General features: G+C 49.6%; 1 protein-coding gene across 1 annotated transcript in view; it reads left to right on the plus strand.

Moving 5' to 3' along the window:
• Nucleotides 1–1,072: 1,072 nt before the first annotated feature.
• The window catches only part of MAD1L1 (mitotic arrest deficient 1 like 1), a gene marked incomplete at both ends in the record, with an annotated part of 349,706 nt that continues 323,218 nt past the window's right edge, over nucleotides 1,073–27,560 (plus strand). Inside the window, 8 exons of the mRNA XM_084250129.1 lie at nucleotides 1,073–1,222; nucleotides 4,276–4,416; nucleotides 7,274–7,453; nucleotides 10,330–10,454; nucleotides 11,346–11,427; nucleotides 13,148–13,278; nucleotides 13,371–13,485; nucleotides 15,831–15,892. Of these exons, the coding sequence (XP_084106255.1) occupies nucleotides 1,073–1,222; nucleotides 4,276–4,416; nucleotides 7,274–7,453; nucleotides 10,330–10,454; nucleotides 11,346–11,427; nucleotides 13,148–13,278; nucleotides 13,371–13,485; nucleotides 15,831–15,892 (986 nt within the window). The remainder of the gene's footprint in view (nucleotides 1,223–4,275; nucleotides 4,417–7,273; nucleotides 7,454–10,329; nucleotides 10,455–11,345; nucleotides 11,428–13,147; nucleotides 13,279–13,370; nucleotides 13,486–15,830; nucleotides 15,893–27,560) is intronic.

Consider the following 27,560-nt stretch of genomic DNA (forward strand, 5'->3'; position numbering starts at 1 on the left):
TGAGAAGTGCTGTTGAGAGGCAGTGTGCTCTGGACTTCCAGTTTAGGGGTTCTGTTGAGAGCAGTTGGGATTCAGTGCTTAAGCTGCCGGAAGTTTTGAGTTTCTTGGGTAAAGAGGATGGAGTTTGAATTGCCACCATATCCCATCCCTTATGGGGCAGCTTAGTTCCTTTGTGTCTTTGTGTTCTTTTCGCTCTATTGTATCCAGCATTTCAATTCTTGTCAGGGATGGCATCTCGAGAAGCGGATATATTGGCTAAATTTCCCATCATGGGATGGAGAGTATGGCCTTGTCTACTTCTTGGCAGATGAAAGGATTTGCTTTCTGGAGCAGAACTCTGCTACCTCCTGCCATGCAGGCCTGTGTCTGCTAGCCACATTCGTGTAGAGTGCTCCATCTGATCACTCTTCCTATCCTTTTTTCATTTAGAGTATGAAGGGGGAGGGGCAGCTAAATTGTGGCCCACAGAAGATAAGGCTCTGCTTGCACAGGCCGCGGATACTCCATCCCATTCCAGTCAAAATAAGCACAGGTTTGGTGCCGTATATTCTTTGCTACCGCTTGTCCTTAGCCCTTCCATTTGGTGGTTTGTGGGGCATACTCACAGACCCATGTTCTAATTTCAACTCTGACTTTTTGGAGCTTCATTCTCATCATCTCTAAAATATTTCTGAAAAGACCTAATTCATATGCCTGAGGTGAAGATTGAGATGTCCTTTGTAAAAGTACAAGCAGAGTGATAAACTGTGTAACAGTTGCGCCATCTGTGTTTGAAGACTTCTTATGGACACTGGACTCCTCAGCAACTTTGCAAAGTGGGTTTCATGATCCTCAGTTGACACATGAGGGTGCGCAGATTCAGTCCTGGTACTCAATTAACTTCTCAAAGCTATCTTTTTGCTACCTGGTTGAAAATAGTAGTACATTTATTAATGTTATTGTTGCCACATAATTATAGTTAACATTGAGATGCTCCTCAGAGGCACCCCATGACTGGACATTGTCAGAACTGGTGGCACATGAAAAGCTTGCTCTGATCCCTCCCTTGTCTTCTTCCAGAAGGGCAGATGCCATGGAAGACTTAGGGGAAAACACCACCGTCCTATCAACCCTGAGATCTTTGAACAACTTCATTTCTCAGCGAGTGGAAGGAGGATCTGGACTGGATGTTTCTACCTCTGCCCAAGGCTCTTTACAGATGCAGTACCAGCAGAGCATTCAGGTGAGTGCTGGTGTTGGGAAATGGACTTCTGGGTGAGGATAAGTGCCCTTAGGTAGGGCCTGCTTGTGTAAATGCCTTCTGGTGGGATAGAGCCTTTAAGGAAAGACACCTCTCCTTAGGAGGGGCCTGTTCAAGTTCCAGATAGTTCTGGTGGTCCATGTGTTGAGCTAGGGCCCTTTGAATGAAGACATCTCCCCTTATTTAGGACTGTTTTGCACTCCAGATAGTTGAGTCATGTCAGTGTTATTTCAGCCTTGAAGGCCAGCCAGCTGTCCCCCAGATCTCCAGGGTAGGCGTTCATAACTTTGGGAAGAGGCTGGAGGCAGTGGTCCGAATCTGAACTGTACTGACTTAAAAACCTGATTTGTTAGCATATCTGAGGTGGGTCTGGTGCTCAGCATTGTACTCACACGAATGAACTCCGATATTGGTGATAGGCCAGGAAAATCAGTGTAGTCTTTTAATTAAGGACAAAATCATGCCTGGGAGCATGACCACTGGAATATTCCAGCTAATGCTCTCTCCTTGAAGTGTAACACATGTGAAGGCAGTGTTGTAGACAATGGGTCTCATTCAGCCAAGTAAGAAAGCTGGGGTGGTGACAAAGGATTGGGTATGTGAGGGTCTTAGACTATCAGGGGCCATTTGCTGATCTTGAGTCAGTCTGTCATGGGGTGATTTTTACAGTTTTACTCTGATTATGGTTTCATTTTACTTTATTTCAAGCTCTAGGCAATGCTTAATGTAGACATAATTGTGAAGGGATCTGGTCTCTTGAGTAACTTAAGGCTTTAAAGAGTTGTTGGGTCAGTCCCACTTGTGGCAGGCATCACTGGGTCCACACAGGATGGGAGTGTGGTGTCTGCAGCCTTGCTCAGGTTTCTGCCTCTCTGCACCAGCATCTGATCCCTTCCTGGCTTCTCTGCCCAATTCTTCTTGTCCTGTCATCCTTCACGTGCTGCTGGAGCCATTCCATGACAGGGTCCTGTGTTAGAGGGGCCAGGGCTTTCTGGTTGCTCTGGGAGCCCTGTTGAGGCCTGTACAGTGTTTGGTAAAGCATTCATTTGCTGAGCAATTGAATTAATATATTAGTAATCTGAGTTGCTTACTGCTTCTTTTTTTTTGGCAGGGAGGGGAGGAGGCAAGGATTGTTCTTTCTGAAATTAGGTCTTTTTTTTTTTTTAAGATTTTTTAATTTATTTATACAAGAGCTGGGGTACAGGCCAGAGGCGTGGGAGGGTGAGAGGATTCACCAGAGAGAGAACGGGCAACAGAACAGGCAGATGGGCCAAAAGCACTGCTGAGGGGAGCAGCGGGTGAGACAAGAGAGGCCTGCTGCGCCATGTGGGTTTCTCCCTGGCTGGCCGGGAATCGAACCCACGCTACAGAGGCTGCAGACATCTTCATAGTGCTGTGCTCAACCCGCTGCACCACTGGGGAGGCCCCTGAAATTAGGTCTTTTATGTTTATTTTGGTTTTGGCCTTAAATTTTTTTTTTTTTTTGAAAAGATGATGGTCATAAAATTTCCTGGTTTTGATTCTTATTCATTGGCAAAATAAGATTGGCAACATTGGTCTAAGCTTTTATTATTTTATTGATGCAAATAGAAACTTTAGCTTACCTGTGAGAACTATAGAATCTAGAACTCTGGAGGTCTTCAGTTCTTTCAGCTGGTGCTATAAAGGCTCCCTTGTTGGGGTCAGTCAGTGAGCAGTGTAGCTGAGCAAGCTGGTTAGTCGTGTAGTTGCAAGGTTGGCCTCGAACCCTGACTCTGTCCTGTCCAGGAACTCAGTCTGGGATTATTTCTCTTTCCTGAACTGCCCCCAAAATGACAGGTGAGGGCACAGAGAATATGCACATTTGGGGGTCTAGAGCAGAGGTTGCTATGTCTTTCCCACTAGTCTCCCTGTCCCACATTTTTTTAAGGGTCTTGTTAGGAAGCGTTTATAGCCTGCTCTACTATGCATCGGTGTTTGAAATGTAAAAGTAATGTTCCAGTTACTTCCAAATACAGTCATTGTTCCAGGAAGATGTGGTCCATGGACCCTGTCTCTGGGACTCCTGATCTCTGTGCAGTGGCACCTGGAGGTGGGGTCCTGCTGTCCTTTGGAAAAGCTGGGACCTACTGCCAACCCAGAGGTGAGACTACGAAGGGTAGTGAGTTTGATGGAGACCAGACTTAGAAATTACCCCCTCCAAATGTCAACAGGTGAGAATTAAGAAAGAGAGAAAATATCACAGGGGTAAAGAACATAGACCCCCAAAAATGGGGCGAGTGGTACAGAGAAGATGCCTTTTCTATGACCTCGGATTTCTTATCCTTGGCTCTTTTGGTCTGTATCATTATCTTGCAGGACTTTGAAGATATAATTAAGTTCTCAATCAGTCCACCTTAAGATTGGGTAGAGTGCCTGGTGGGTTCTGTCACGTCAGCATTCAGAGTCAGAGATGCTGAACAGAGAGGGGTCCTCAGGTGGGGGATTCTCCCTGGTCATTCTAGGGGTGGAGAGGGCCATAAGGCAAGGAATGAGGGCAGCTTCTGAGAGCTGACAGCTCTCAGATGACAAGGATGACAAGGAAATGGGCCTTGTTCTTACAACCATGCAAGTGTGGGGAGGATTCCGAGCTCCAGATGTGAACACAGCTGGCTGACAATGGCGATTTTAACCTATGCGACCCTGACCAGAGAGTGCAACCATGTGTGGCTGACTTCTGACCTACAGGAATCTCAGCGGATATGTGGATCTTTTAAGCTACCAAGTTTGTTGTGATTTGTTACACAGTGTTAGGAAACTAACACCCTCTTCTCCAAAACAAATGTAGACACTATCATCCTAAATTATACCCTTCTTTTTTCACTTTTTACCTTCCTTTCTTTGCTTGCTGCCTCCCCACACCCATTTCCCAGCTGGGGGCCCAGTGTTGCATCCACCCTGAGGCTGAGTACAGGCCTTATTGGGACAGCTGCTCAGCGAGTGAGTGTTGAATGAACCATTTTCCTGTTAGGTGCAGCTACTGAGAGTTCTCTTTCTTTTGGGTATGGCCTGGTCAGCTGGAGGAGCGAGCAGAGCAGATCCGTTCCAAGTCTCACCTCATCCAGGTGGAGCGGGAGAAGATGCAAATGGAGCTGAGCCACAAGAGGGCCCGTGTGGAGCTGGAGCGGGCAGCCAGCACCAGTGCCAGGAGCTATGAGGTGGGTTCAGTCAAGCAGCCCCCTGGAACCAGGGGCTTTGTATGGTACCTGCAGACCACACAAATAAGAGCCTGCTGACTTGGAGCCTACGAACTTTACCCGTGGGTTGCCAGGGTCTGCCTCTCAGGCCACAGATCTTGACTGTGCTCAGCATCCTTGAGGGCAGTATGGAGGGGATGACTGCCCAGTGAGGTGCTGGTGCTGGCAGGCCTACCTCTTTTCTGGGTTTCCTAGTTTCCTCCTCCCTCTGGAAGAATTAGGGTGCAGATCTAGCAGAATTAGGGTTCAGTGCCAGATAATAGGGGAATCATAGGCGTGGGATGTTGCTAGGTTACCTAAGGGTCTCAGATCCAGGCTGGGTGTTGCTGAAATGATTGTGGGATTTCAGAGCAGAGAACTCCAGTTTTGGAGTTGCTTGACGTTCCTGTCTTATGCAGGGCAGGCTGGGAAAGCATTAGCACCCTGCTACCCAGAGATGGTGCTAGGTTTTTCCTTTGCCTTCTTTGCTTTGATGAACAGCACTTTGCCAGATTTCTTTCTTTTTTTTTTTCTTTTTACAGATTTATTTATTTATGCATACAAGAGCTGGGGAACAGGCTAGAGATGTGGGGGTGGGGGGGGGTGAGTGGATTCACCAGAGACAGAGTGGGGGAACAGAACAGGCAGCCCAACTGAAATACACTGCTGAGGGGAGCAGCGGGCGAGACAGGAGAGGTCTCCTGCACCATGTGAGTTGCTCCCTGGCCGGCCGGGGATTGAACTCGTGCTGCAGAGGCTGTGGATTGCTTCATAGTGCGGTGCTTAACCCCTTGCGCCACCAGGGACGCCACTTTGCCAGATTTCTTAATAAGTGCTCATGAGTTGTGGAAATGCTGCCAAGTGGCAAGCGGAGCGTTGGACCAGAAAGTCTCTAGCCTCTGTGCTTTCCCTGAGGATGAATGAGTGGCCTCGTTCTTGCCTTATGTGGCATATTTGCATGCTTTCCTAGTCCCTGTAAAAATAGCTAATGTCTTAGATGATGTGCTGCTAATTGGATGTATTTGAACCTGGCGTGCAGGCTCCTGGGTATGGTGTGCTGTGCGGGCTCAGTAAGCCCAGAGGCATGATCTGCAGGCAGCGTGCTGCTGCCTTGACCCTGGCGGTGCTCCCAATGCTGTTTTCCTGGGGGCAGCATTTTCCATATGTTCTGAGCCTTCTAGGAGAGGCAGTTCTGGGGCAGGAGGCAGGAAGAGACCATGGGAAGGTTACAGCTATTGAAGTGCCCTTCATTAGGGTTCCTATAGCAGGGGTCATCCCACTATAGGAATTGAGGTGTTGTGGCACTGCCCTGGCTCGTAGGTAGGAGACATGGTATGGAACTATTGGTAAGGGCTGGTTCCAACTCCAGTGTCCGGCAAAGGCTGTGGCACCTTATGAGGGACCCAGAAAATGTTTGAACAAGCAAGGGGTTGTTGCAGGAGCTCTGAAAGTCTTGTTTTGAGGAGTCCAGAGATATGGGGCTGCCCAAGCTTAATCCTTGGATCCCTCATTGAGCTTAGGCCAGTCTGGGTGAGGCCTTGCCCTCCCTGCTCACTGACAACTGGCTGACCTAGAACCATCTGAAGCAGTGATTTTCAAATTGTTCCTTTGTGTATTGGACATTTGTAATGGTTTTTTAGGGACTGGCATTTTTCATTGGATGGGGAGGACTGCTGGGTTGTGATTTTGGCCCCTCCCACCTACAAGTACTGATTAAATAATGGGACTGGTGTCTGGGACCCTGTATGGACTGCCTCACCTGCTTTTGGGACTGGCAGCCTTGGTAGAGATGCCTCTTCCTGCTCTGACCTGCTGACCAGGGCACTGCACTGACTCACCCTACAACCTTGTTCCTATAGCATGGAAGGGTCCCAGGTGCAGGACTTCGTGGCTGTTTGGAGGTTATAATTGCAGCTCCTTATCCCTTCGGGTCCCAACTCAGGGTCCCAGGAGGCTGCTACCCCGCCTCAGCTATTACTAAGCTGAGTGGAAGGGTCCTGTTACAAGCGCTTGTCTGAGTAAGACAGGCCCTGGGAGTACCTGGCTGTCCTGGGAAGAAGCTTCTGCAGCTCAGCTTTCCGAAGAGGCTGGTGAAGGCTCAGCAGCGTCAGGCTCATGTCAGCAGGTCTCGGCGCCCTTGCCCCATGACTCAAGCTCCCACTTTGTGGCCCCTGGGCTCCATGGGCTCAGGGTAACCTCGGTGACCAAGAGTTGACATTTAGGAACCCAGGATCATCAGAGTGAAGAGTCTAAGTTCTGTCCATTCCTTACCCGCACAAGTCACTCATTTCCCTGAGGCACAGAGACAGACTGACTCCCAAGGTTTGCAGGAAATTAATGTGCCCACATGGCAGACTGGGGCCCTGGGATCAACTGTTCCTGTGTGCAGACGCATGTCCACGCCACCTGTCCCCAATCGGTTGACTGCTTATGTGGGTGGGGGAGCGGAGGTGCAGAATTCCGACTCATGTTAACGACAGCCCCAGTGCGCGCCTACAGAATCCGCTGCTGCTGCAGATGCTCAGAGGTGTCTCTCCAAGGTCAGGTCTGGATTTGAGATTTCCACGCCTCACCTCCTATACCGATGGTCACCCTGCGCAGACGGCTAATGACGGCGTGGTGTGATCTGTGCTGAGCGTCTTCCTGGGTCGCTCAGGCTCCCTGTGTGGGGTGTGGTGCTGCTGTGGCCAGAGGACTCGCCTTGGGGCGGGGTCCCAGCCTCTGGCTCTCCTGCCTTTGACAGCTCTGCTGGCTCTTCTCTGGGTCTGGATCCTTTCCTCCGGGAGGAGCACAGGGCAGGTCTCCTACTCTCTCCCACAAAGTCCTTCTGTCTTGGCAGCGTGAGGTTGACCGCAACCAGGAGCTCCTCTCCCGCATTCGGCAGCTGCAGGAGCGGGAGGCCGAGGTGGAGGAGAAGATGAAGGAGCAACAAGAGCGCCACAGGTTGTGTAAGCAGAGTCTGGATGCCACCAGCAAGAAGCTGCGGGAGAAGGAGGATGGCCTGGCCGAAGCCAGCGAGGTGAGGGGACCAACCTTAAACTCTGGGCCCTGGGGGCTGCCTGCCCACCCTCCCTCTCTCTCCCTGGGCCATTTGTCCTGGGAAGAGAGACAGGCCATCTAGATTCCCCCGCGGCAGTGCTGCCTCCCTGTGGGCCCCTGCAGGCTTTGCATAATTGCAATAATAGCAAAAGTACTAATTTTCCATTTTCTAGTTTTCACTTAATAGGTTAAATACATTTGTAGTCTTCGTAATTATGATTTTTAATGGTTTACTAGTCCATTTCTTGTTGTTTTCAATTGTTTTAGTTTTTCATTCCCTTGCCCCCACCCCCCCCAACCCCCGCCCCATATGCATGCATACAGATGTGATGGCCTTTCTGTTTCTGTTGGATTGTTCTGGTGGACAGGCCCAGGAGTGGGGTGTAAGGTCCCAGGTGTGACTTGATGGCTTTGTGCTGGCTGCCGTGATATGCTGGCAGTCACGTCGGGCTCTCTGGGCTCACTGCAGCCTGACCTGTCAGGGATAGTGGTATTTTTGGAAGTACTTGTGTTCTTTCTTTTCAGCAGATGTAAGTAGGTGCCTCGATTTGCATATTTTTGATTATTAGCACGGTCTGTTGGCTGTTGAGAGCATCTCCAGAATCAGAGCCTGTAGTCTTACTTTTTCTGCTAGTTAAAGGTACATGCATTTTAGAAATAGCCCAGGCGTTGATGCTGGGGAAACTGGACCCCTCTGACCTTGCCTGTCTCTTTCCTGTGTTGCTCAAAATCACAAGTGCTGAGAGGGAAGATGAAAACTGCCAGGGAGGGAGCAGGGAGCGTGGGATCATTGGTATTCTCTCTCTGTGTGGCTTTCTCTATTTGATGGATCTTCGGAAGCAGGCTCCAGGATATTTTTGCCTTGGCAGCACTGGAGAGCATGTTAAGGCTGTTCTGACATCTGTCTTCTGATGTGGATGTTGGCAGGAGAAGAGCCATGATCAGCCTCAAGACAGAGGCCCCTTTTGGTCTCTGTTTGCCTGAGCTTCCTTCCTGGCCCATGGGGACTGTGGGAAGCAGGTGCAATGTCCAGCGGGAGGGCAGTCTGCACTCTCTTCAGTGAAGAGTGAGACCCTTACCACAGAAATTGTAAACAGTCTGCTGAGTGGGGCCTCGTCTGCAAAAAGGTCTAGGCCAGGAGGATGAGGACCATGAGTCTTGCTTATTTTTTTGCCTCCTCCAAGAGACTGTCCCTGGTCACTCAGTCTAATGCCACAACATCCCTCCCTGTCCATTATCTCAGTCCCCTGGCTTGTACCTCATCACTGTGGTCATCTTGACCTGTTGATAGCCTGTCTTCTCCACATGCTTGTCCTCGATGGGACTGGCCATTGTCCCCTGTGTCTAGCACAGTGCTTAGCGCCCACTGCATTTTTGAATGCTATAGAACTTCTCAAAAGATATGTTCATTGTTAAATATGTTTTTTGCACCTTTAATCTTTTTTGATTGCCAGATTGATACTCACTGCTGTAATAAAACAAACTGTATAGACGGGTGGTGTGGGATGTGGAAGCCCAGTGTTGGTCTCCTCAGGTGGGCGTGGGGTCATGGTGCTGATGTTTATTTATTTATTGATTGATTTTTTAAAAAGATTTATTTTTATTTATTAATGCATACAAGAGCTGGGGTATAGGCCAGAGGTGGGGACAGGTCTGGGTGAGAGGATTCACCAGAGACAGTGGGGAGCAGAACCGGCGGATCTACTGAAATACACTGCTGAGGAGAGCAGTAGGCAAGACAAGAGAGATCTGCTGTGCCATGTGGGTTACCTCCCAGGCCAGGGATTGAACTCGTGCTGCAGTGGCTGGGGAAAGCTTCATAGTGCTGAGACTTAACCCCTTGTGCCAACAGGGAGGCCTGGTGCTGACACGTTTAAGTGGGCCCTGGGTTGGTGCAGGTATTCATAGACAGGTGAATGAGCACTGTGTTTGCAGAGGGTGTCCCCACGTGTCATCCCTGTGGTGGTGTCTGCTGTCTATTTCTTGCCCTCCCACTCTGGTTGGCATCTGGTTCAGAGGCTGATGTGGCAGTGTTTCCAATTGTTAATCTACAATGGTGCTTCTGAGTGGGTTGGTTCTCTTGTGGCCTGTGTGGCATGTTCTTCCCAGAAAAGCCTTAGGGAGTGAGATTACCAGCAAGTTGCCCAGTGAGGGTATAGTCTGAGCTGGGGGTGGTGATTCTGCTCCTGGATGTCCAGTGGTCTTGTCATGGAGGTTTTGCTCTCAGACAACCCCTGTCACCCCCTTTCTGACTGCTGTGGGCTGGTTGCTCTTCAGTCTACACAGCATGCTTATAGCCCCTGACATCCCATGTGGCTTTCATGGCATCATTCTGAGAAATTCAGTCCCCTATTTCGTGCTTCTTGGTGGGTATCTGGCTGGGTTCCTAGGCAGCATCTTCAGTACGTAGCTGGTAGAGTTGTGTGCTGTGTGGGGTTAGGGAAGGCAGTCAGGACTGAGAGACAAAAGAATGGGGTGTCCAGGGAGAACCATGCAGAGCACATCAGGGAAGTGGGGGATGGGGAAGGGCTATCACCAGGTCACTGGGCATGGAGGCTTCCAGATGCCTAGTATGAGGTCTGGATCCATCTTGGCTGGTAGCCCGTCACCATGACCCAGTCTCTTCCCATCAGCTTCTGGGAAATGTGTGGCAGGAGTTGGATTGAGGAGCAATATCTTGTCTGTCCTGGTTCCTGTGTTCTGAGAGAGCAGATGACTCTACTCTGTCCCTGCCCTGGGGAGTGGACAGGCTTTCATGAGGGCATTTGTCTGGTCTGTGTGCTCACTTCCCTTCATGGGCCAGAAGTCGCCAAGGCTGACCTCAGCAAGTAACTCGTCTGCCCCATGTGCTTTCAGACCATCAGTGCACTGAAGGGGAAGCTCTCAGAACTGCAGTGGAATGTGATGAACCAGGAGATGCAAGTGAAGCGCCTGGAGTCTGAGAAGCAGGAGCTGAAGGAGCAGCTGGACTTGCAGAACACGTGAGTGGGGTGGGTGGGGCCATGGCACACAGTCCCCACCACTTGGCCCGGTCATCTTGACCACCTGTTGCCCTGGGTGTAGTCAGCCTGAAACCTGCTCAGGGCACGGCGGAACTGAGTACACGTTGCCAGCCATGCAGAATATGCCATACAGGAAGTCCAGGTTGTCTTCCTGCGCCTTCTGAGTCTGAACACTTTCCCCTTCATGACCCCCAGCAGCCAAGTGTCGTGTGCATTGAGGCTAAGTGCTGTCCTCATCCACAGGCTGTTAGGGGACAAACGCTGAGGCCTCTGGAGCTGGCGTGACAAGCCAGAATAAGAGGCGATGCTGCAAGTGTTCTGAGACAAGAGGGAGCCATCTTTTCTTCTCTGCCCAGGGTGGGGATGTCTTCTTAGAGAGAGCTTCAGGAAAGGGTCTATGTTTGAGCTAGATTTTAAAGACTGTGTAGGACATCCCTGGGGTGCTATGTGGTTGGGCAAGGATGTTCCAGGCAGAAGGAACATTCTAAGCAAAGGTCCAGAGTGTGAGAGAATTTGCTGGAGATGAGGTATGGAGATTGAATACGTTCCTGAAGAATTTGGCCTTTACCTTAGCACACATTGTCTTAGGGTGAGTGTCGGCCTCTAGGTGGAGTGGGGAAGTCACCAGTGCATCTTCGACTAGATGGTACCAGAGCTAGTGGAAGCTGTCGTATGACCAGCATGGAGATAGGGGAGACCAAGGGCTGCTGTGTTCTTGACTTCCCCCTGTCCTTTCCAGATGAGGAGCTGAGGCCACAGAACCGCTAGTAGGGCTAGTGTCTGGGTGTGTATCCACACTGGAGAGCCCTCAGGGTGAAGGGGATATTGTTTTCACCACATCCTGCACATGATGTGCTTTTCTCTTGATAGAAAATGGCAGGAAGCCAATCAGAAGATTCAGGAACTCCAGACCAGCCAAGAAGTGAAGGCAGACCAGGAATTGAGGATTAAGGTGAGTTGCTCTAGTCCCTGGTCTTGTCTTGAAGACATCACAGTGGTGGGCTTAACTTTCCTGCCTGAGCTGGGGGCGTGCTCAGTGGTATTTGGGGACAGTGAGCTGCCTGTTCCCTCTACAGCTCACTGACACTGATCAACCATTTCCTCCATGCTCCAGGCCGTGTGCCAGGGGCTAGGGATGCACACTGAGTAAGAGACATCCTCTCCAAGGAAGCTCATGTTCTAGTGGATGAAGACAACAGACGTGTAACGAAGAGAGTAAACATGCTAGTCCCAAGTACAGAGGAGTGTTGAGAGAGGACAGAGTAGCTTATGAAGGCTGAACCCTGTCCTCTGTATAGCTGGTGCCTGCCAAGTTGGGTATGCAGGCCTGCTGGGCTGTGCTGGGGTAGCAGGAGGGAATGACTCCCTGCCAGGGACAGAGGATGCAGGATGCAGGCTTTTGGGGCCTTTATTTTTTTATTATTCTTTTAAAGATTTATTTATTTTTACATATAAGAACTGGGGTGTAGGCCAAAGGTGTGGGGAGTGAGAGGATTCACCAGAGACTGAGTGGGGAGCAGAATAGGTGGATTGACTGAAATACACTGTTGAGGGGAGCAGCAAGTGAGACTGGAGAGGTCTGCTGTGTCATGTGGGTCAGCTCCCTGGCTGGGGATGGAACTCATGCAGCCAATAGCTTCATAGTGCTGAGAGTTAACCCCTAGTGCCACCAGGGAAGCCCCTTTTGGGGCCTTTAGAGTGGCATCCAGCCTCTGGGCCCAGCTTTGCACACTGGCCCATGTTATCACCTCATCACATCTTATTTTCTCTCTGGCTGTGTGGCCTTGTGGAGTCTCAAGTACCTGTGCTTATTTTTTAAATTATTTTCTTACATCATTGTTCTTTTTGTGCAATATTTGATTTCTCCCTTTAGGTGTAGTCCCCATAGTTCTGCCACCATAGCCCCTGTGATCCATCACCATAGTCCTTTAGGCTCTTCCCTGCCTTTTTTTGACCCCTCTCTCGCCCATTCTCGTGCTGGATGCCTCAAATTGGAGTACCCTGCTTCATCTCTCTGTTCTCCCTGGCGCTCCCTACCCTCTTCCCTCTAGCCTTAGGCCTAGGCTCACTTCTCAGGATTTATTTGTGTGCCCAAATTCCTATCTCTTTTCCCACAGACTCCTAGTTCCTCCCTGTTGAGACCCCATCTATTTTCCTCGTCACTCTGTCCCTGCTACTTGACCCAGTCCTTTGCACAGAGAAGGGTCGTTAGTGTTGCTCATTGACTGGCTGATCTGGCCCTGGTTTCATACGCTAAGCCTGTTCTCTGACAGGTGTCTCCCATTGTAGCCCAAGGGGACTAGATACTGCAAAGAAGTCCTCACCATGGAGAAGACAGTTGTTAGGTGTTGTTAGGGCTGAGAGCACATCTGGCACTGGAGGAGTGGGATGTTTTCACTGTTCAGGGAGCCTTTGCTGATTGACCTTGGTCAGATGTGTGCTAGGTCTCTGTCCTGAGGACAGCACAGTATGACAGTGAGAGGTGCCACTGGCCGCTGGGGCATGCCCTGGCAGTGTAAGCTGAGGACACAGCACAGAGACACACTGGTGCAACCAGTGCAGGCTTCCTGGAAGAGGGCATGTGGGGCCAGGGTCGCAGAGGACCTGGGAGAGTGACTTGCCTCAGAGAACTTTGTTGTCGGTGACTTTCTTCTCTTTCCTTCCTCACGCAGGATTTGGAGCAGAAGCTGTCCCTGCAGGAGCAGGATGCGGCCATTGTGAGGAACATGAAGTCTGAGCTCGTGCGGCTGCCCAAGATGGAGCGGGAGCTGAAGCAGCTGAGGGAGGAGAACTCCTACCTGCGGTGAGCTGGGGTGGGCAGGTGGCTTCACTTCTCACTCCTGGACACAGCCCCAGGACGTGTGGCCGTTTGAGTGACTGTTTGTGGTCCTTCAGGGAGACTCGAGAGACCAACGGGCTGCTCCGCGAGGAACTTGAGGGCCTGCAGCGGAGGCTGGGGCGTCAGGAGAAGATGCAGGAGAATCTGGTTGACCTGGAGCTGGAGAAGGAGGTGAGGCTGAGATGGCTCTTTCCTGTGGGGCTGACCTCTGTGTCGAAGGCCTGCATGTTTTAGTCCAGCTTCTCGCCTGGACTGTGGTAGCCTCTGTGTGGCTATGTTGGCAGAACAGTGACCTGGAAATGGCAGTCCTCATCCTCAGAACTGGCTCTCCCACCTGATGTGGAAGAGCGGAATTAGGGGTGCTGATCAGCTGGCTTGTGGTAGGGAGACCCCTAATTATCCAGACAGGCTGTTCTGGGGGGCCATGGTCCTTACATGTACAAAGCAGGGAGGAGGTATCAGGGTGTATGGGATTGTGGCACTGCTGAGGGAGGAGGGGCTGAGCCATGACCTGTGGACAGCTCTAGAATCTGGATAGGGCCAGGAAATAGATTCTCTCCTGGAACCTTCAGAGTAGCCAGGTCTGCTGAATGAGATCCTTGCTGGATTTGCGACCTCCAGAGCTGTGAGATGGCAAATTTATGTGGTTGGCAGCCTCTCATTAGTGACAAGAAAACCGACACAGAGGGTGAGTCAGAGAGCGAACCGCCTGGGATAGTTCCCACCCACGGATGTAAAGGGACACCTGTGTCTGTTGTTGGGACTCACAGGTGATACTTTGTGGGGAGATGTCATCAGGCAGAAAGCATCCTACTGTCGTCTCTGGCAGACTGGAGCATATCTGGTTCAGAGCATTCTCTCTTGCTCAGTTTGCATGGTGGGGGTCAGAATTGGTTCCTCCCGGCTCCCAGCCCAGCATCTGTCTTGTGCACGGCTGCCCCTCTCTGCCTACCAGTCTCCACTGCCCCGGCTTCTGTGTGTGGGGAGTGTGAGAGTTAACTGGTGTTAGCTCTGTGCCATTAAGGTCTGGGCAGGTCTTCGAGCCTTTCCGTGGCTGAGACTCTGCAGTGAGCTTAGCCCAAGAGGAAATTTTTTTTTTTTTAAAGATTTATTTATTTATTTATTTATTTATTTATTAGATTTATTTTTATTTATTTATACAAGCAGTGGGTACAGTCAGAAGCATGAGAGGGTGAGAGAATTCACCAGAGCCAGAGCGGGGAGCAGAGCAGGCAGAAGGACCAAAGTACACTGCTGAGGGGAGCAGCGGGCGGCAGGAGAGGTCTGCGTGCCATGTGGGACCCTCCTCTGGTGGCCGGGGAGCAGCCGGGGATTGAGCCGGCGCTGCAGAGGCTGCGGGCAGCTTCGCAACCCAGCGCTCAACTGCTGCGCCACCAGGGAGGCCCCAAGAGGAAGTTTTTCTGCCAACCTGAGCACGTGGGGTGAGAGCAGGGCTCCTTTTGTGTGTGTTGACCTAGGTGGGCTCTTTCCTGAAAGGCAACTTGGGCTTTGCAGTGTTTTCTTTGAACATAGTATATTTGAATTTGGTTAGTATTTTGTCTCTTTAATCACACTGAGTAGTTTCAGATCTTGCTGGGGATGCCTGCTGGCTGTGTGACCCTGGGCAAGTTATTCACCCTCTCTATCATCTGTATAATGGGGAATAACAGTGTCTGCCTCTTAGGGTTGTGAGCTTAGATGAATTAAAGTGACGTGCTTAAGCAGTGCTAGGCATGTAATAAGTATTCATTAAGATGGCCTATAATAATGATAAAATCACAAGATGGGCTCAGGAATAGCTGGAGGAATGCATGAGGATAGCACTATGCCTAGCCCTGGGGCAAGATGATGTGGGCCAGACAAAGGTGTAGAGGCCTTGTCCTCACATTGCTTACCTTAATCTAGAAGGGGAGTTGGGACTGCAGGGCTTTGTGGAATACAGGTCAGTGTGGAGCAGATGTGAGGACTACAGGGGCAGTCGTCTTCTTGTAGTGCTGGGTGGAGATGCACCACCTTCCATTCTTCAGGACTGTCCCTGGATCTCTGGGGCCATGTGTCTGGGCTGCTGTGTTGGAGGGGGGTTTCCTCCGCCCTAGGGCTGGACACTCTGGGGAGCACCTGGAGATGAGGAGCAGCAAGTCCTGGTGGTCCTAATGCCCAGCTTCTGTTCTTCTTCCCCATCCTACCCACTTCCTTTCCCTGATGGGATCTTTACTGCAACTAGGGTACAGGGAATGAATTATATATGCAGTTTAACTTCATCAACCAGGATGTGACCTATCTGCTGTGGAGCACACTGGGAGATTTTGTGCATTTCACCTGAGAGAAAGGGGTCAGGGAGACATAACATCCTTTTGTCACTATTGGTTCTACCTGGTGCATTTGGTCTAGGGTGACTGCACTGTGAGTGAGAGAGTTAGATGGTGACTTGGTATGAAAGGACAGCGGGAGGGTCCTGTTGTCCTTGGACAAGAGATGACAGGGCCTGGTGGTCTAATGATCTATCTTTGTTCCAGAGGCTGCTGGCAAAGCTGCAGAGCTGGGAGAAACTGGACCAGACCACTGGCTTGAGCATCAGGTAGGCAAGAGTGCTTGTGCCTATGTGTCTCATCTTCTGCAGTTCACTTCTGTAAATTGGGCCCTACCTCCCCAGGGTCCTCCAGCAGAGACTGCCGGGAGTGGCTCCGGAAGCCTTTACCATACGATGCTTAGTTTTCGCGTGGTCCTTCCATAGTGAGAGGGAAATGGAGCTATGTCACTCTCCCTGCCAACGTCTTAATACCATCTTCATTTAAAGTTGGAACATTTGCAGCAAAGTGATGGCAGGGATTTCACTGCCCTACATCGTTGGGCTTTGCTAAAGGACTCTTGTATATACTCTGAGGAAATAATTGCTTTAGGGGAGTGATATTCATTTTGGGTGGCTGTAGGGCGTGGAGATGAACTGTTTCTGGGGTGAAAAAGGAGATCACAGTAACAGAGAATTGTGGACCCATTTAGGCCCCATAGCAGCCTCTCAGTTGGTCTGTTGGTGGAGCTGCTGGATAGCCGCCAGTGCAGGCCTGAGAGCTGGGCTGGCCATCTTGCTTTCTGAAGTAAAGGGCAGACCATAGTCATCTCTCCACCACTCCTGTCTCTTCCACAGCTTGTCCTCTGGGATTTCTACTGCTCTTTTTCCAGCCTTGCTTTGCCATCGTCTGCCCCTCACCCCCCTAGACTCCCCAAGACCCCTACAGACTGACTTACCGAGCAGCTTTGATGAACTACCCTCCCTGTGTTGTGCCCCATTATTCCTCTCTGGGGTTTGGGAGACTGATCATTGCAGATTAGTCCTTGCAGCTTGGAGAGGCCAGATGTTTAAGGGGTCTTTGTCATAGCTGCTTGTGTGACTTTAAGACTATTTTCTTTCCTGCTGCTCTTGGAAACTAGGCTGTGGTTGAGACCCTTCAGTAAGAGTGGTCCTGTAATTACCCTCCGATTGCTGGTTTGGGAGCCTAGGCTGTTCTGATCGGCTATGGACTCCAGTTGGCTTTTACCTGAGAATGCCTCCTCATTTTCTTTCTGCCTCACAGAGTCACAGAGTCTGCTGTTTCCTCTTGAACTCCACCTGCAGGACCCAGATTCATGTAGGGCTGTCCGCAGCAGGGCCCTAAATACTTTGTGCTTCCTTCTGTTCTCTGCGCTTATTAACTAACCGGAAAACCTCTCTCTTGCTCCCAGGGAGATACTCATCAGAAAAGAAACCTCTGTGACTTCTTTCTTCTGTGGGAGATGAGATGGCTGTGGATGTTGATCAGACTAGCCTGCTGGGGTGTTAGTGTGCCCAGCATGTGCACAAGGCATGCAGCATCAGTCAGGCCAGCACCTGCCCCTTGACCCTACTCTGGTGTCCTGGAAAATTTGAGGACCATACCATAAGCACAGCCAGTTTGTGAGCAAACAAAGTTTTGCAGGTGACTGTCAGCCAACTGGGGCACCTGCCTTTGGATCTCAGGTGGTCTGTTGCTTGTGTGTGTGTGTGTGTGTTCATGTAACTGCCTCTTAATCCCAGATCCCGAGTGAGGGGCAGGAAGCAGGTATCCAGAGGGCTGGCAGGTGGGGGAACCTGCCTGTGTTCTCTACCAGCTTAGGATTGGTAGGGAGGGCCTTGTGGTGGGAAAATGAATGGGACAGCAGTGGTGGTCGCCTTGTCTGCTTTCCCACTGACCTGTACTACCGTCTTCTGGCTGCCACATGACCTGGGCCCATTTTCTTGCTCTGGGAAGGAATACGCTGCTTTCCTCAGGCTTGTGGGAATTACATTTGGTTGTCCTCTGAAGAAGTGCCTTGAAACTGGTGGTGTCCTTTCTGAATAGCCAGAGGCTGACTTCTAGAGAGGCAAGTAAAGCATCCTGGTCACCTTGGTCTCCTGGGTGCCCTTGGTGAGGGGCTGCTTTACAAGGGCAGATTTTCTTTCATGTGCTTGGGGTCTGCTGTGTCTGGACCACTTCTGGGGGCACCTTGGAAATCTCAGCTCTTCATCAGCCCTACTTGAGCATTTGGGTAGGCCTTCACTTTAGGGCTCAGGCCCCACTTATAGGTACATGTGTCCTGTGTGGCCTGTCAGTAGGTATCCTCTCCAAGAGTTACACTTGTAATTTTGCATGACCTTGACTATTGTGAGGAACTTGTCTATCTTTTTTGGCCAGATTTTGGGTATATTAGCGATTTCTGAGCAGGGAGGGTAACTTGGTGAAATCTGCCTCATGAAATTGCAGGATGATGGGAGATGAGCAAAGGAATGTAGGACACAGGAATGAGGTAGGGGTCTGTAGGAGGGTGTGAGACAGAGAAATGGGAGGTGGAAGTTGGTAGACAAGAAGCCTCTGAGGTGATGCTGCCAGAGAGCAGCTGTCTGGGAGGTGGAGGTTGGAGTCTGCCAGAACAGTCTAGAATGGATACCCTTTATCAACTTTGGTGACAGTGCAACCTGTGTGAGTATGGGGCTGTCTCAGACTCTGTTCAGCTAGGGCAAGACTTTGTACTGGCCCCAGCCTGGCCTATTGTGGGGTTTCTTTCATGCTTCAGTTTTCACATCTGTAAATTGGAAGGACTTGTAGAATATTGGTTTTTTTACCATGGGGTCATGGAGGTCACTGAGAGTCTGATGAAATCGACTTTCCTTCCATGAAAATGCACTTTTTTGAGTGGATATACATAGATAGTTTTGCACTTTCATTCAGTCACCCCTCTCCTCTGAAGCTTGATCAGCCAGGTTTGACTCAAGTGAAGTTGAAGTCTAATAGACGCCTTGGAAGCTGAAGTTCAAAGGAAGGATGTTTTGGCCTGGTTTGGTGGACTTGAAATTGCCATAATCTTGGGACTGTGGGGTATGTCATGACCCAGGATCTGACCTGTGTCCCTAGTCTCCTGGGTTTCCAAGAGCTGCTGCCACTAGGTGGCACCCACGCCTCCTTGGTAGCTTTGCTCCCATGACCTTGGGAGCTGCTGGGTTCTGTGGTGCTGCACCAGGGTCCACTGGATTTCTGGTTTTAGGCATGCTGCTCACAGTTCTTCTTTGCCCATTGCTGTTTGTTCCACCAAGTGCTTCCTTGTCTAAAACCAGTGTTTGGCTGAGAAAGGGTTATGAGGAATGTCTGCCTTTGGGTGGCCAGCTCTCCCATACCTACCATTTTCGATCATCCTCAAATCCCTAGAGTCTTTGAGCTTTTGATATTTTAGCCCAAATATTCTCTGCATGAGTGAAGGGACTGTGGCTTCTCCAATTCTCAGAGGTATCTGTGATCTAGCAAAGGGTAGGAGTAGAGGTCTGGTCTAATATCTGGAGAGGTCAAAATGCCCGAAGAATCACATGGTGTGGTAGTGTACACCCTCTTCCAGTTTTGGGGTTTCTTGTCTCCTGAGGATTCCAGAGATATTAGGAGAATGCGGTGGGCAAGTTGCCTGGGTGGGTCAACGTGTGTAAACCTATAGGGAAGCTCTTTAGGGCCAAGTTTCCTTCTCTGCCCGGCAAGCTTGTCCACTCTTGATATTGCCTGACTCCTTGTCTCCAGCACATGGGTGCTTGCAAATTGCAGGCAGGGGGGGCTTCATGACTTCATGAGTCCCCGGGTTGGGGGGGATGGGGAAGGTCGTGCCAGGGATGTAAGGCATGGGCCGGTGTGGGGACTTTGGGTACTCATGGCCAATAATGGTATTGTGGGGAGAATGGGCGAGTCTGGTATTTGCACATCCTTATTTGCAAGTTGGAGTAAGGTGGACACCAGGAGGCACCCTTTGAGCGATCTGTGTCAACCTAGGCAGGATGCCTGTGGCAGTGAAGAAAGAATAACAACTGGAGTGGAAGTGAATTCCTCTCAGGAGCACAGGGATGCTTGATTTCAGGAAGTGAATAAATGGAATTAACTACTTTAACAGAATAAAGGGAAAAAACATCACCTCAATAGAGGCAGAAAAAGCATTTGTTAAAATTCAACACCCATTCATAATTAGAAGCTCTTAGCTCACCAGCATGGTCCACATAGTGCTGGAGGTCCTGTTGTACAATAAATAAGAAAATAAAAGTTATCCACACTGGGAAGGAAGAATACTATATTTTAAGATAATGTAGCCATCTTTTTTTTTTTTTTTTTTTTTTTTTTTTTTGTGGGACCCTCACCGGCGGCCAGGGAATGAACCGGCGCTGCAGAGGCTGTGGGCAGCCTCGCAGCCTAGTGCTCAACCACTGCGCCACCAGGGGAGGCCCAATAATGTAGCTATCTTTGAGAAAATTCCCAAGGAGTCTGTAAAAAGCTAGGGGAACTAATAAGCGAGTCTAACAGGTCCATAGGACTCAAGTGGGTTTTTGTATACTAGCAAGGAGCCATGGGAAGGACTAGCACTTACATATCTATTTGATATTTTTTGATGCTACTGTGCGAGATCTGTATACCAAAAACTACAAAACATTGCTGAGACAAATTAAGGATAACCTAATACAAATAAGTGGAGAGGTATGCTGTGTTCATGGATTGGAAGACTCCATATTGTTGAGATGTCAGTTTGATAAAAATTATTCCATGTCAATGTAATACCAGAGTCCTTGCAGACTCTTTTTTTTTTTTTTTAGTAGTAATCAACAAACTGATTCTAAAATTCCTATAGAAGTGAAAAGGACCTAGGTTAGCTGTTTTGAAACTGAGTCAGTTAAGTTGTTGACTGATTCCCAGACACACTATAAACTGCATGAACCAAGACAGTGTATTAATGTTAAGGATTGAAATGTAAATAGGCAAAAGTTCAGGAATAATCCAAGAATATTGAGACAGTTGATTTTTGCCAAGGTGACAGGATAATTCAATGTCAGCGAGTGTATTCAGTAAGTGGTGTGGTACTAAAACAGTGGGTCATCTGTATGGATGATACAGAAACCTCCTCTTGCGCACGGACTATAACTCAATGGAGCATGCATCTCAGTGTAAAAATGAAAACCTCTGGGAGCTTGTATTTGGCAGAGTTCTTAGAACACAAAAGGCATAAACCACAAATGAAAAAAATGGGTAAGTTAGATAAATCAAAAACTTTTGCTCTCAAAAGACACAATTAAAAAGAAAAAAGACAAACTTTGACTAGGAGAAAATATTTGCAGTACATAGAAGACTGAGGGCTTATATCCAGAATATATGAAGAATTCTTCCAAATCAATAAAATGACCAGATTAAAAAAAAAAAAGGGCAAGAGACGTTGAGCTGATAATTTCTGAAGAGAAACTATAAAAATGGAAGGCGAGACAGGAAAGCTATTTGACATTCCCCTGTCACTAGGGGAATACAAGTTAAGGCCCCAGTGAAATGCTGCTATGCCTAGTAGAATGACCCAGATTAAAGTGACAGGCCAGCTGTTGGTGAAGCTGTGGAGCGGCAGGAACTCTGAGACACTGCTGGTGTGGGTGGAAAATGGTTCAGCTACCATGGAAACAGTCTGGCACTTTTCTGAGCATTTATGGTATGACCCAGCAATTCTTCTAGATGTTTACCCAACAGAAATGAAGACCTGGCCAAGGTGGCTTTATTCACAATAGCCACAACATGGAAGCAACAGCAATGTCTGCCAATAGGTGAGTGGATAGGCGGATGAGGCATGGCCCACAGTGGAGTTTGGTTCAGCATCTGGAGACACATAGAGACCCAGGGACTCTCCTTCAGTGAAAGAAGACAAACTCAGTGAGATCCTACTATGTGATAAATAACATTTACTTGAAATTTAGAAAAAGGCAAAACTGATCTATAGTGACAAAGGCAGGTGTTGGGGCATGATAGGATGTGAAAACAAGGTTGGGATATGATTGGGGCATAAGGGATCCCAGTGAGATGTTCGAAATTGTCTGGGACTCAGACATGGTGAGGACTAGCCAGATACACACCCCCTGTATAAGTCACACCTCAGTCATACTGGTCCGAGAACAATGAGTAGTCATCAGGAGGGATTGGCTGTGAGAGCAGGAAAGGGCCTCGAGGTGACTTGGACTAAAGTTGGGAGTGGATGGGGGTGCTTTTCAATGCCCTCACTTTGGTGGGGCGGGGGTGGGGGGTTCCATTCCCTGCTTGTCAAAGGCTCACGGGCAGCTAGACCTCTGGCTGTGATGCCCCAACCCAGACTGTTAGTTTGCCTGCATATTCAAGACTTGGGGCAGGCACTGTGGGGAATGCCCACCAGGTGAGTCTGGGTGAGGGTGACAGAAAGTCAGGTAATTTCACTTGGCAGATGAAAACAGTAAAACAAGCTCTTGGCAAACCCAAAGTTGATGGAAGGGGAGGAGGTGGAAAGTGAAAGGAGTCTTTCTCCCCATGTCACCTCATCCAGGTGACCTCACCTGGCCCCCTGTGTCATACCTCCCCGCACCCCTCATGTTGTGTGCTCCTTGTGCCCAGGAGTTGTCATTGCGGAATGGGACTGAGCGTTGCTCCGGAGGTGGGCAGCCGGGCGCTGCTGTTCTCACCCACAAGCCATCTTTTGCAGGCACTGTCGATTGAGTGTTGTGTGCATATACGTGTTCTTCCCCGCAATCCCAGAGGTGTTCGTTCTGTACTGTCGCTATGTGCTGAACTTTTTTTGCTTAATTTCCAACAGTATTTCGCAACAGTAATTCAGAGAGCGCTACTGAATTATCTTCAAGAGCTGCACAGTGTTCTGTGGTATGGGTGAACACTGATGTGCTTTAGTGGTCCCTGTGGATGGACATGTAGGTTGTGTCCTTTGAGCTTTCTTCCTTCAGTGACCAGTGCTGTATTGGTTGGATAAATTCTTAGAAGTAGACTTTTTATCTTAAAAGATACATGTGTTTGAAATTGGTGTTGCCAAGATGCCTTCCAGAAGCTTCGTACATCTTTAATTTCTGTCATAGCATTTGAGCGTTATCGTTTTTTTTTGGGCAGACCCTGTCAGAGGTTTTTAAGTGGTGTTTCAAAGTGAAGTCATGCTACAGTGAGGCGGAGGATCTCCAGTGGTTTGCCTTTTAAAAAGTTTACTTAGTTCATATTGCAGGGGGACCTTATTGAATAGGCATGGAATGCGTGTTGAGTTCCTCTGCAGTCAAGCTTCTAATTTTATAGAGGAAATAGCTTGCTCATGGCAAGGATGCCTCTGTGCTTTGGCTCCTTCCCTACCCCTTTGTGCCTGCATCTGGCCTTGTTTCAGATCAGGCTGGGAGGGTATAATACCTGTTAGTGTGCGTGCAGGTTTGGTGGGAGTGAAGGGCTTGCTGAAGAAGTAGCCCTGGGGAGACTAAAAGGCAGGGCCAGACTTTGCTGGCCCTGAAGCCTGGCAGCTTTACTCTCTTGAAATTGCTGACCTATCACCTGAGTGGAAGTTGGGAACCTGCAAGTGCTGACCTGGACATTTCCCAAAAACAGTCACAGGCTGGCCAGATGACAGTCTTGGAGACTAGTTCCCCCTAATGTGTGAAGCCAATTAGGAGGGCAGTGAGGGGGGAGAGTGCATCATTTTCCTCTAAGAAAGGATCTTATTGACCACCTAGACTCTTTTATTATCCTAGTTACTGCATTCTGATTTCTAATTACCTAGGTATTGGATTGATCAATACAAGAAGTGCTGCTGGTATATGGGAAGAGGGGTGAACTGTCAAGTGTCATGGTCCATTTGTATTGGCCTTGGCTAGGTTTTCTTTGGAAGCATGAGAGGAGGAAGGGGAAATGTTTTACCTTCTGGGCCCTTTGCTCTGGTCATGCGTGTTAATGTTTCAGTGGTCATGCTTATGCTGTCTGTCTTTTTAAAATTCATTCATTTACCACAGCTGTTCTCGTGGAGCCTAGGGTTTGGAGAGGGGCTTCAATTCCATTTGCCTCCTTCAGGCCTGCACAGCTGTAGCCCCAGAACCAGGTGTGTCCTCCCCAAGAAAGGTGTGCAGCCAGAGACTGGGACTTCTGGATGCATCATAACTCTGGACTGCCTCATGGAGGCCCACAGAAGTGGTTTTTCTTGTGAGCCTGCTCTTATCGTTAAGTTGTAGTAGCTCTAGCTCTTGGTTGTCAGGTCCCAGCTTCTACCTTGAAAGTGTGCTTGCTTTCTTTACTGATAACCCTCAATATTATGACCATTTGTCTTTAGCATCTCTGTGCCTGGCATCCAGCAGGCATTTAATAAATGTTTGGTGACTGAGAGAGGGTGTTAGGATTTTTTTTGTGTGTGGTTGTGTCTGTGGTTAGTTGTGACTTATGGGCAGGCCTCTGTCTTGATTGGCTACTGGGATGAGGACCCTGTGTTTTTCGTGCTGTTGTATAAAACACGTGTAGCAGAGAACTTCCTGCCCACTGTCATTCTTGCCTTGTCAGACTCAGGGGAGTCTCTGCCTCATGGAAGCCCTTCTCTGTGCCTCACTCCCTGGTGAGGCTTCTGAAGGGAGTTTGCGGTAGTGTGACTGGCCTCTGCCTGCAGGCAGATGTGGATTTGTGCAGCGATGTGTGGAGGGAGGAGCACCCTTCCAAGCTTGCCGCCCCTCCCAGACCCTGCTGTGACTGCCAGAGTGGAGAAGGCAATGCTGCTTTGTTCCAGGTGGGTTTGGGCAGGTTGGCAAGCTCTGAGGGAGAACCAGTCTGGGCATAGTCCCATCTCCTCTGATTCTGCTGTGCTGAGAGCAGGACGTGTGGTTGTGGGCTTTATGACATTGTGGGGAACATAAAAGAGAAAAGCTTTCCAAAAAAAAACCTCTAGCAGACTCCTCAGGGGCTGTGTCCCCTGCGAGTGCTGGTCTGGACTAAGCAGACAATGTGGTGCACAGTGAGCAGATCCCCGGATGTAAGTATATCTGTAGTTCTGTGCTTCTCACTTGGCTCTGGAAGCACTTTTTGGGGCTTTATCTCCAAATTTTGTAGCTATGACTCTTCTACTTTTGTGCCTCTTTCTAAGTGGATTAAAAAAAAACTCTAAAGCCAGCTAGTTAAAGGATTTAGAGATATTAGGCTGTGCTGGATTCCCAGAGGATTATTTCACAGAGCGAGGAGGCATCTCTGGTGTTCCTTCCTCCCTACAGATTCCAATTTGGCAGAAGCATTTTGAAGTCCTGTATCTAGCTGGTGCCTGGGGAGGTGGGAGATCCAGGCCTCTTCTGTGTCTCTACCCAGGCTCCCTAGTCCCCCAGGAGTGGGGAGAGTCCTGAGTTATGATTAAAAGGGAGGAAGGGCTGGGGTCACTGTGTGACAGTTGAGGTGAGCCCATGTGAGCGGGACAGCACAGGCTTCTCTGAAGTGGCCCAACGAGAGCCCGCCCTGCCTGTGTGGTGTCTCCAACAACTGCCATGGCCTTGTGAGGACCAATAAGTAACCCAGGCAGGTTCCGGGGAGCCCTTGGGAGGTACTTTCCTACCTGACAGGCTTAAATGTCAGCTTTGAGGCCAGAAGGTGTGCTCTGACCAGGGTTACCCCGCACCATTGGGGGTTACCTTTACTGAGCTACTGGTGGTGGTGTCCTATCTTATGGCCACTGTCAGTTATGTCACAAGCTAGAGGTCTTCATCCTGTCCCGCTTGATTCTCTCCAGTGGAGCAAGTACCCCATCATTTTTGAATTTTCTAGAGTCCAGGATCATTGCTCTCAGCCTGCTCCTCCAAACCCCTGTACCTCTTCTCACTGGTGGCTGTGGCCCAGGAATGTGGGCTCTGACTCCCCGAGACAAACAGGTGGCCAGTGGTAGGAGCTAGAAGGGTAGACTGGCCTTTATCAGCATGAGGTGACTCAGAGTGAGGAGCTCCCGTGCCCATAAGCAGGCAGTCTTTGAAGCAGAGTCTTTTTTTGCAGAACTACATCAAGGAGGACAGGTTTGTAATGTAAGTGAAGTGAAATTGTCATTTAAGTAACAGGCCAATAGCATGGAGCTGTCTGGGTGGCTACCTGTGGAGTCAGATGATCTTGCTTTATTCCAGCTTTTCTTTGGTGATGTTCCTGCTGTTTTTCTGGTGCAAAGTTCTGACCCCTGTCACCACAGGCACAGTCTGCATTTGAGCACTTTAAGGCTAGTGAGCTGAAGCCCTCCCTCCCTGCTGGGGACGGTGAGGGGATACCTTTTGTCCCTCGGCTTGTGTCTGCAGTTGTGGGCAAGTTTCCTCCAAGTGGCTGGAAGAACAGGACCTTGGAATACCTGTTGTGTAGCTTTGGGCTGCTGCCCCTGAAGGGCAGGAGCTTGGTTTTTGTGCCATCTGTGGCCTGTCTCACTGATTGTTCTAGAACCCAGTGGGCTGCTGAGAACAAGTGCCCTGTGCTTTGCAGTGAGTTGTGAGGCGAAGGAGGCATGGGCGTGCTTATCTATGACGGTCATCAGCTTGTGGCCTGGGAGATGTGGTCTGCAGTCCATGCCCTCACAGAATACTTGCCCTTTTGAAGACCCTGTGCTCCAGATTGCAGGGACTTTGGTGGCCCAGTGGGAAGGTGATACTAGGGGTTCTGGACAGCCTAGGGGCTTGAGAGCAGGCCAGTTGCTCTTGGGGGCTGGTGGTGTTGACCCTAACCTGCTGCTCACTGACCTGGTAGGCAGAAGAAGGGACTTTTGCTCTTGGGAGAAGAGATCAGGGACTTTCTCCAAGGGTTGCCAGCTCCTGGTGGCTCTTTGGCACACACACCCATGGCACACCCCTGGCAGGGGATGTGTGGGAGAACCGGGTGCAGATGTTCCTAGCAGGTTTCCTTCCTGTTCTTTCTCCACCCTGACTCAGAAAGCAGAGGAGGTTGGATAAAAGCTCAGCAAATTATTCCCCTTCTCACTTCCTTTGTGGAGAAAACTACCTGGAGAGCATTTCATTGCTCCAAATTCCTTGTTTCCTTTTCTAATTCAGAAAAGAGTGCAGGCTGGCTTACTCGAGGCACAGGGACGAGCCTGTGTGCTTGTGCATGCACTCGGTGTGTGTACAGAGGGAGTGGGCAAGGGAAATAAGGGCGGGGCACATTTGAGAGGAGCCACACATCAGGCATGCACAGGAATTCCTGCTGTGGGCTGCCCAGGTGACTGCATATTTGGCCTGGAGCCTCCTAGGTGTCCACGGAAAGAGAGAAACCCAGGTCTTACACCATCCAGGGTCTGGAGGACGTGAGCCATCTGTGACTCAGGGCCATGACTCTTATTGGCCCTGAGACAGGGATGTTCTTATTTCCCCTTGTGGGTTATCACCGTGGGAGCCCCGTGTTGTGACTGCTGGCCTCACGGGGCTGTGATAACACTATGTTTCTGGGTCCCTGCTGTGTGGGCTTGGGGTGCTGCTTGGAAGTAGACCTCAGGATTGGGGATGATGGTCCGAATTAAGTAAATGGCAAGGTTTACCTTCAGACAATGTTCTATAAATAGTATTTCATTTAAGATGTGCATAAATCAAAGACAAATGGGAGAAAGAGAGTAGCTGAAATTTTGAAAAGCTTTAGAACAGGCCAAACCAATCTTGGATAACAGCCTTCCCCACCCCCCCCACTCCCAACCAATCTTCAGCATACTGGCTACCTGAAGTTTGTGCGGAAGAATTGATTATGCAGGACTCCAGGGAGGTGGAGATGGTCTGCTTAGGGATGCAGGCCCATGTGTATCCACTTGACAGTGTCATATGACAAAGATGTTAGGTACAATTTTTTAAGGTCAAATTTACATTACAAGGTAAGTAAAAAAATATAGTAGGGGATAGAGAGTGGGTGGAGGATTAGGTGACACAAAAATGACAGAATCTTGATAATTTCGAATCTATGTAGGCACAGGAAGTTCATCATACTGTTAAT

Source organism: Talpa europaea (assembly GCF_964194135.1).
Source record: "Talpa europaea genome assembly, chromosome: 12".
NCBI lineage: Eukaryota > Metazoa > Chordata > Mammalia > Eulipotyphla > Talpidae > Talpa > Talpa europaea.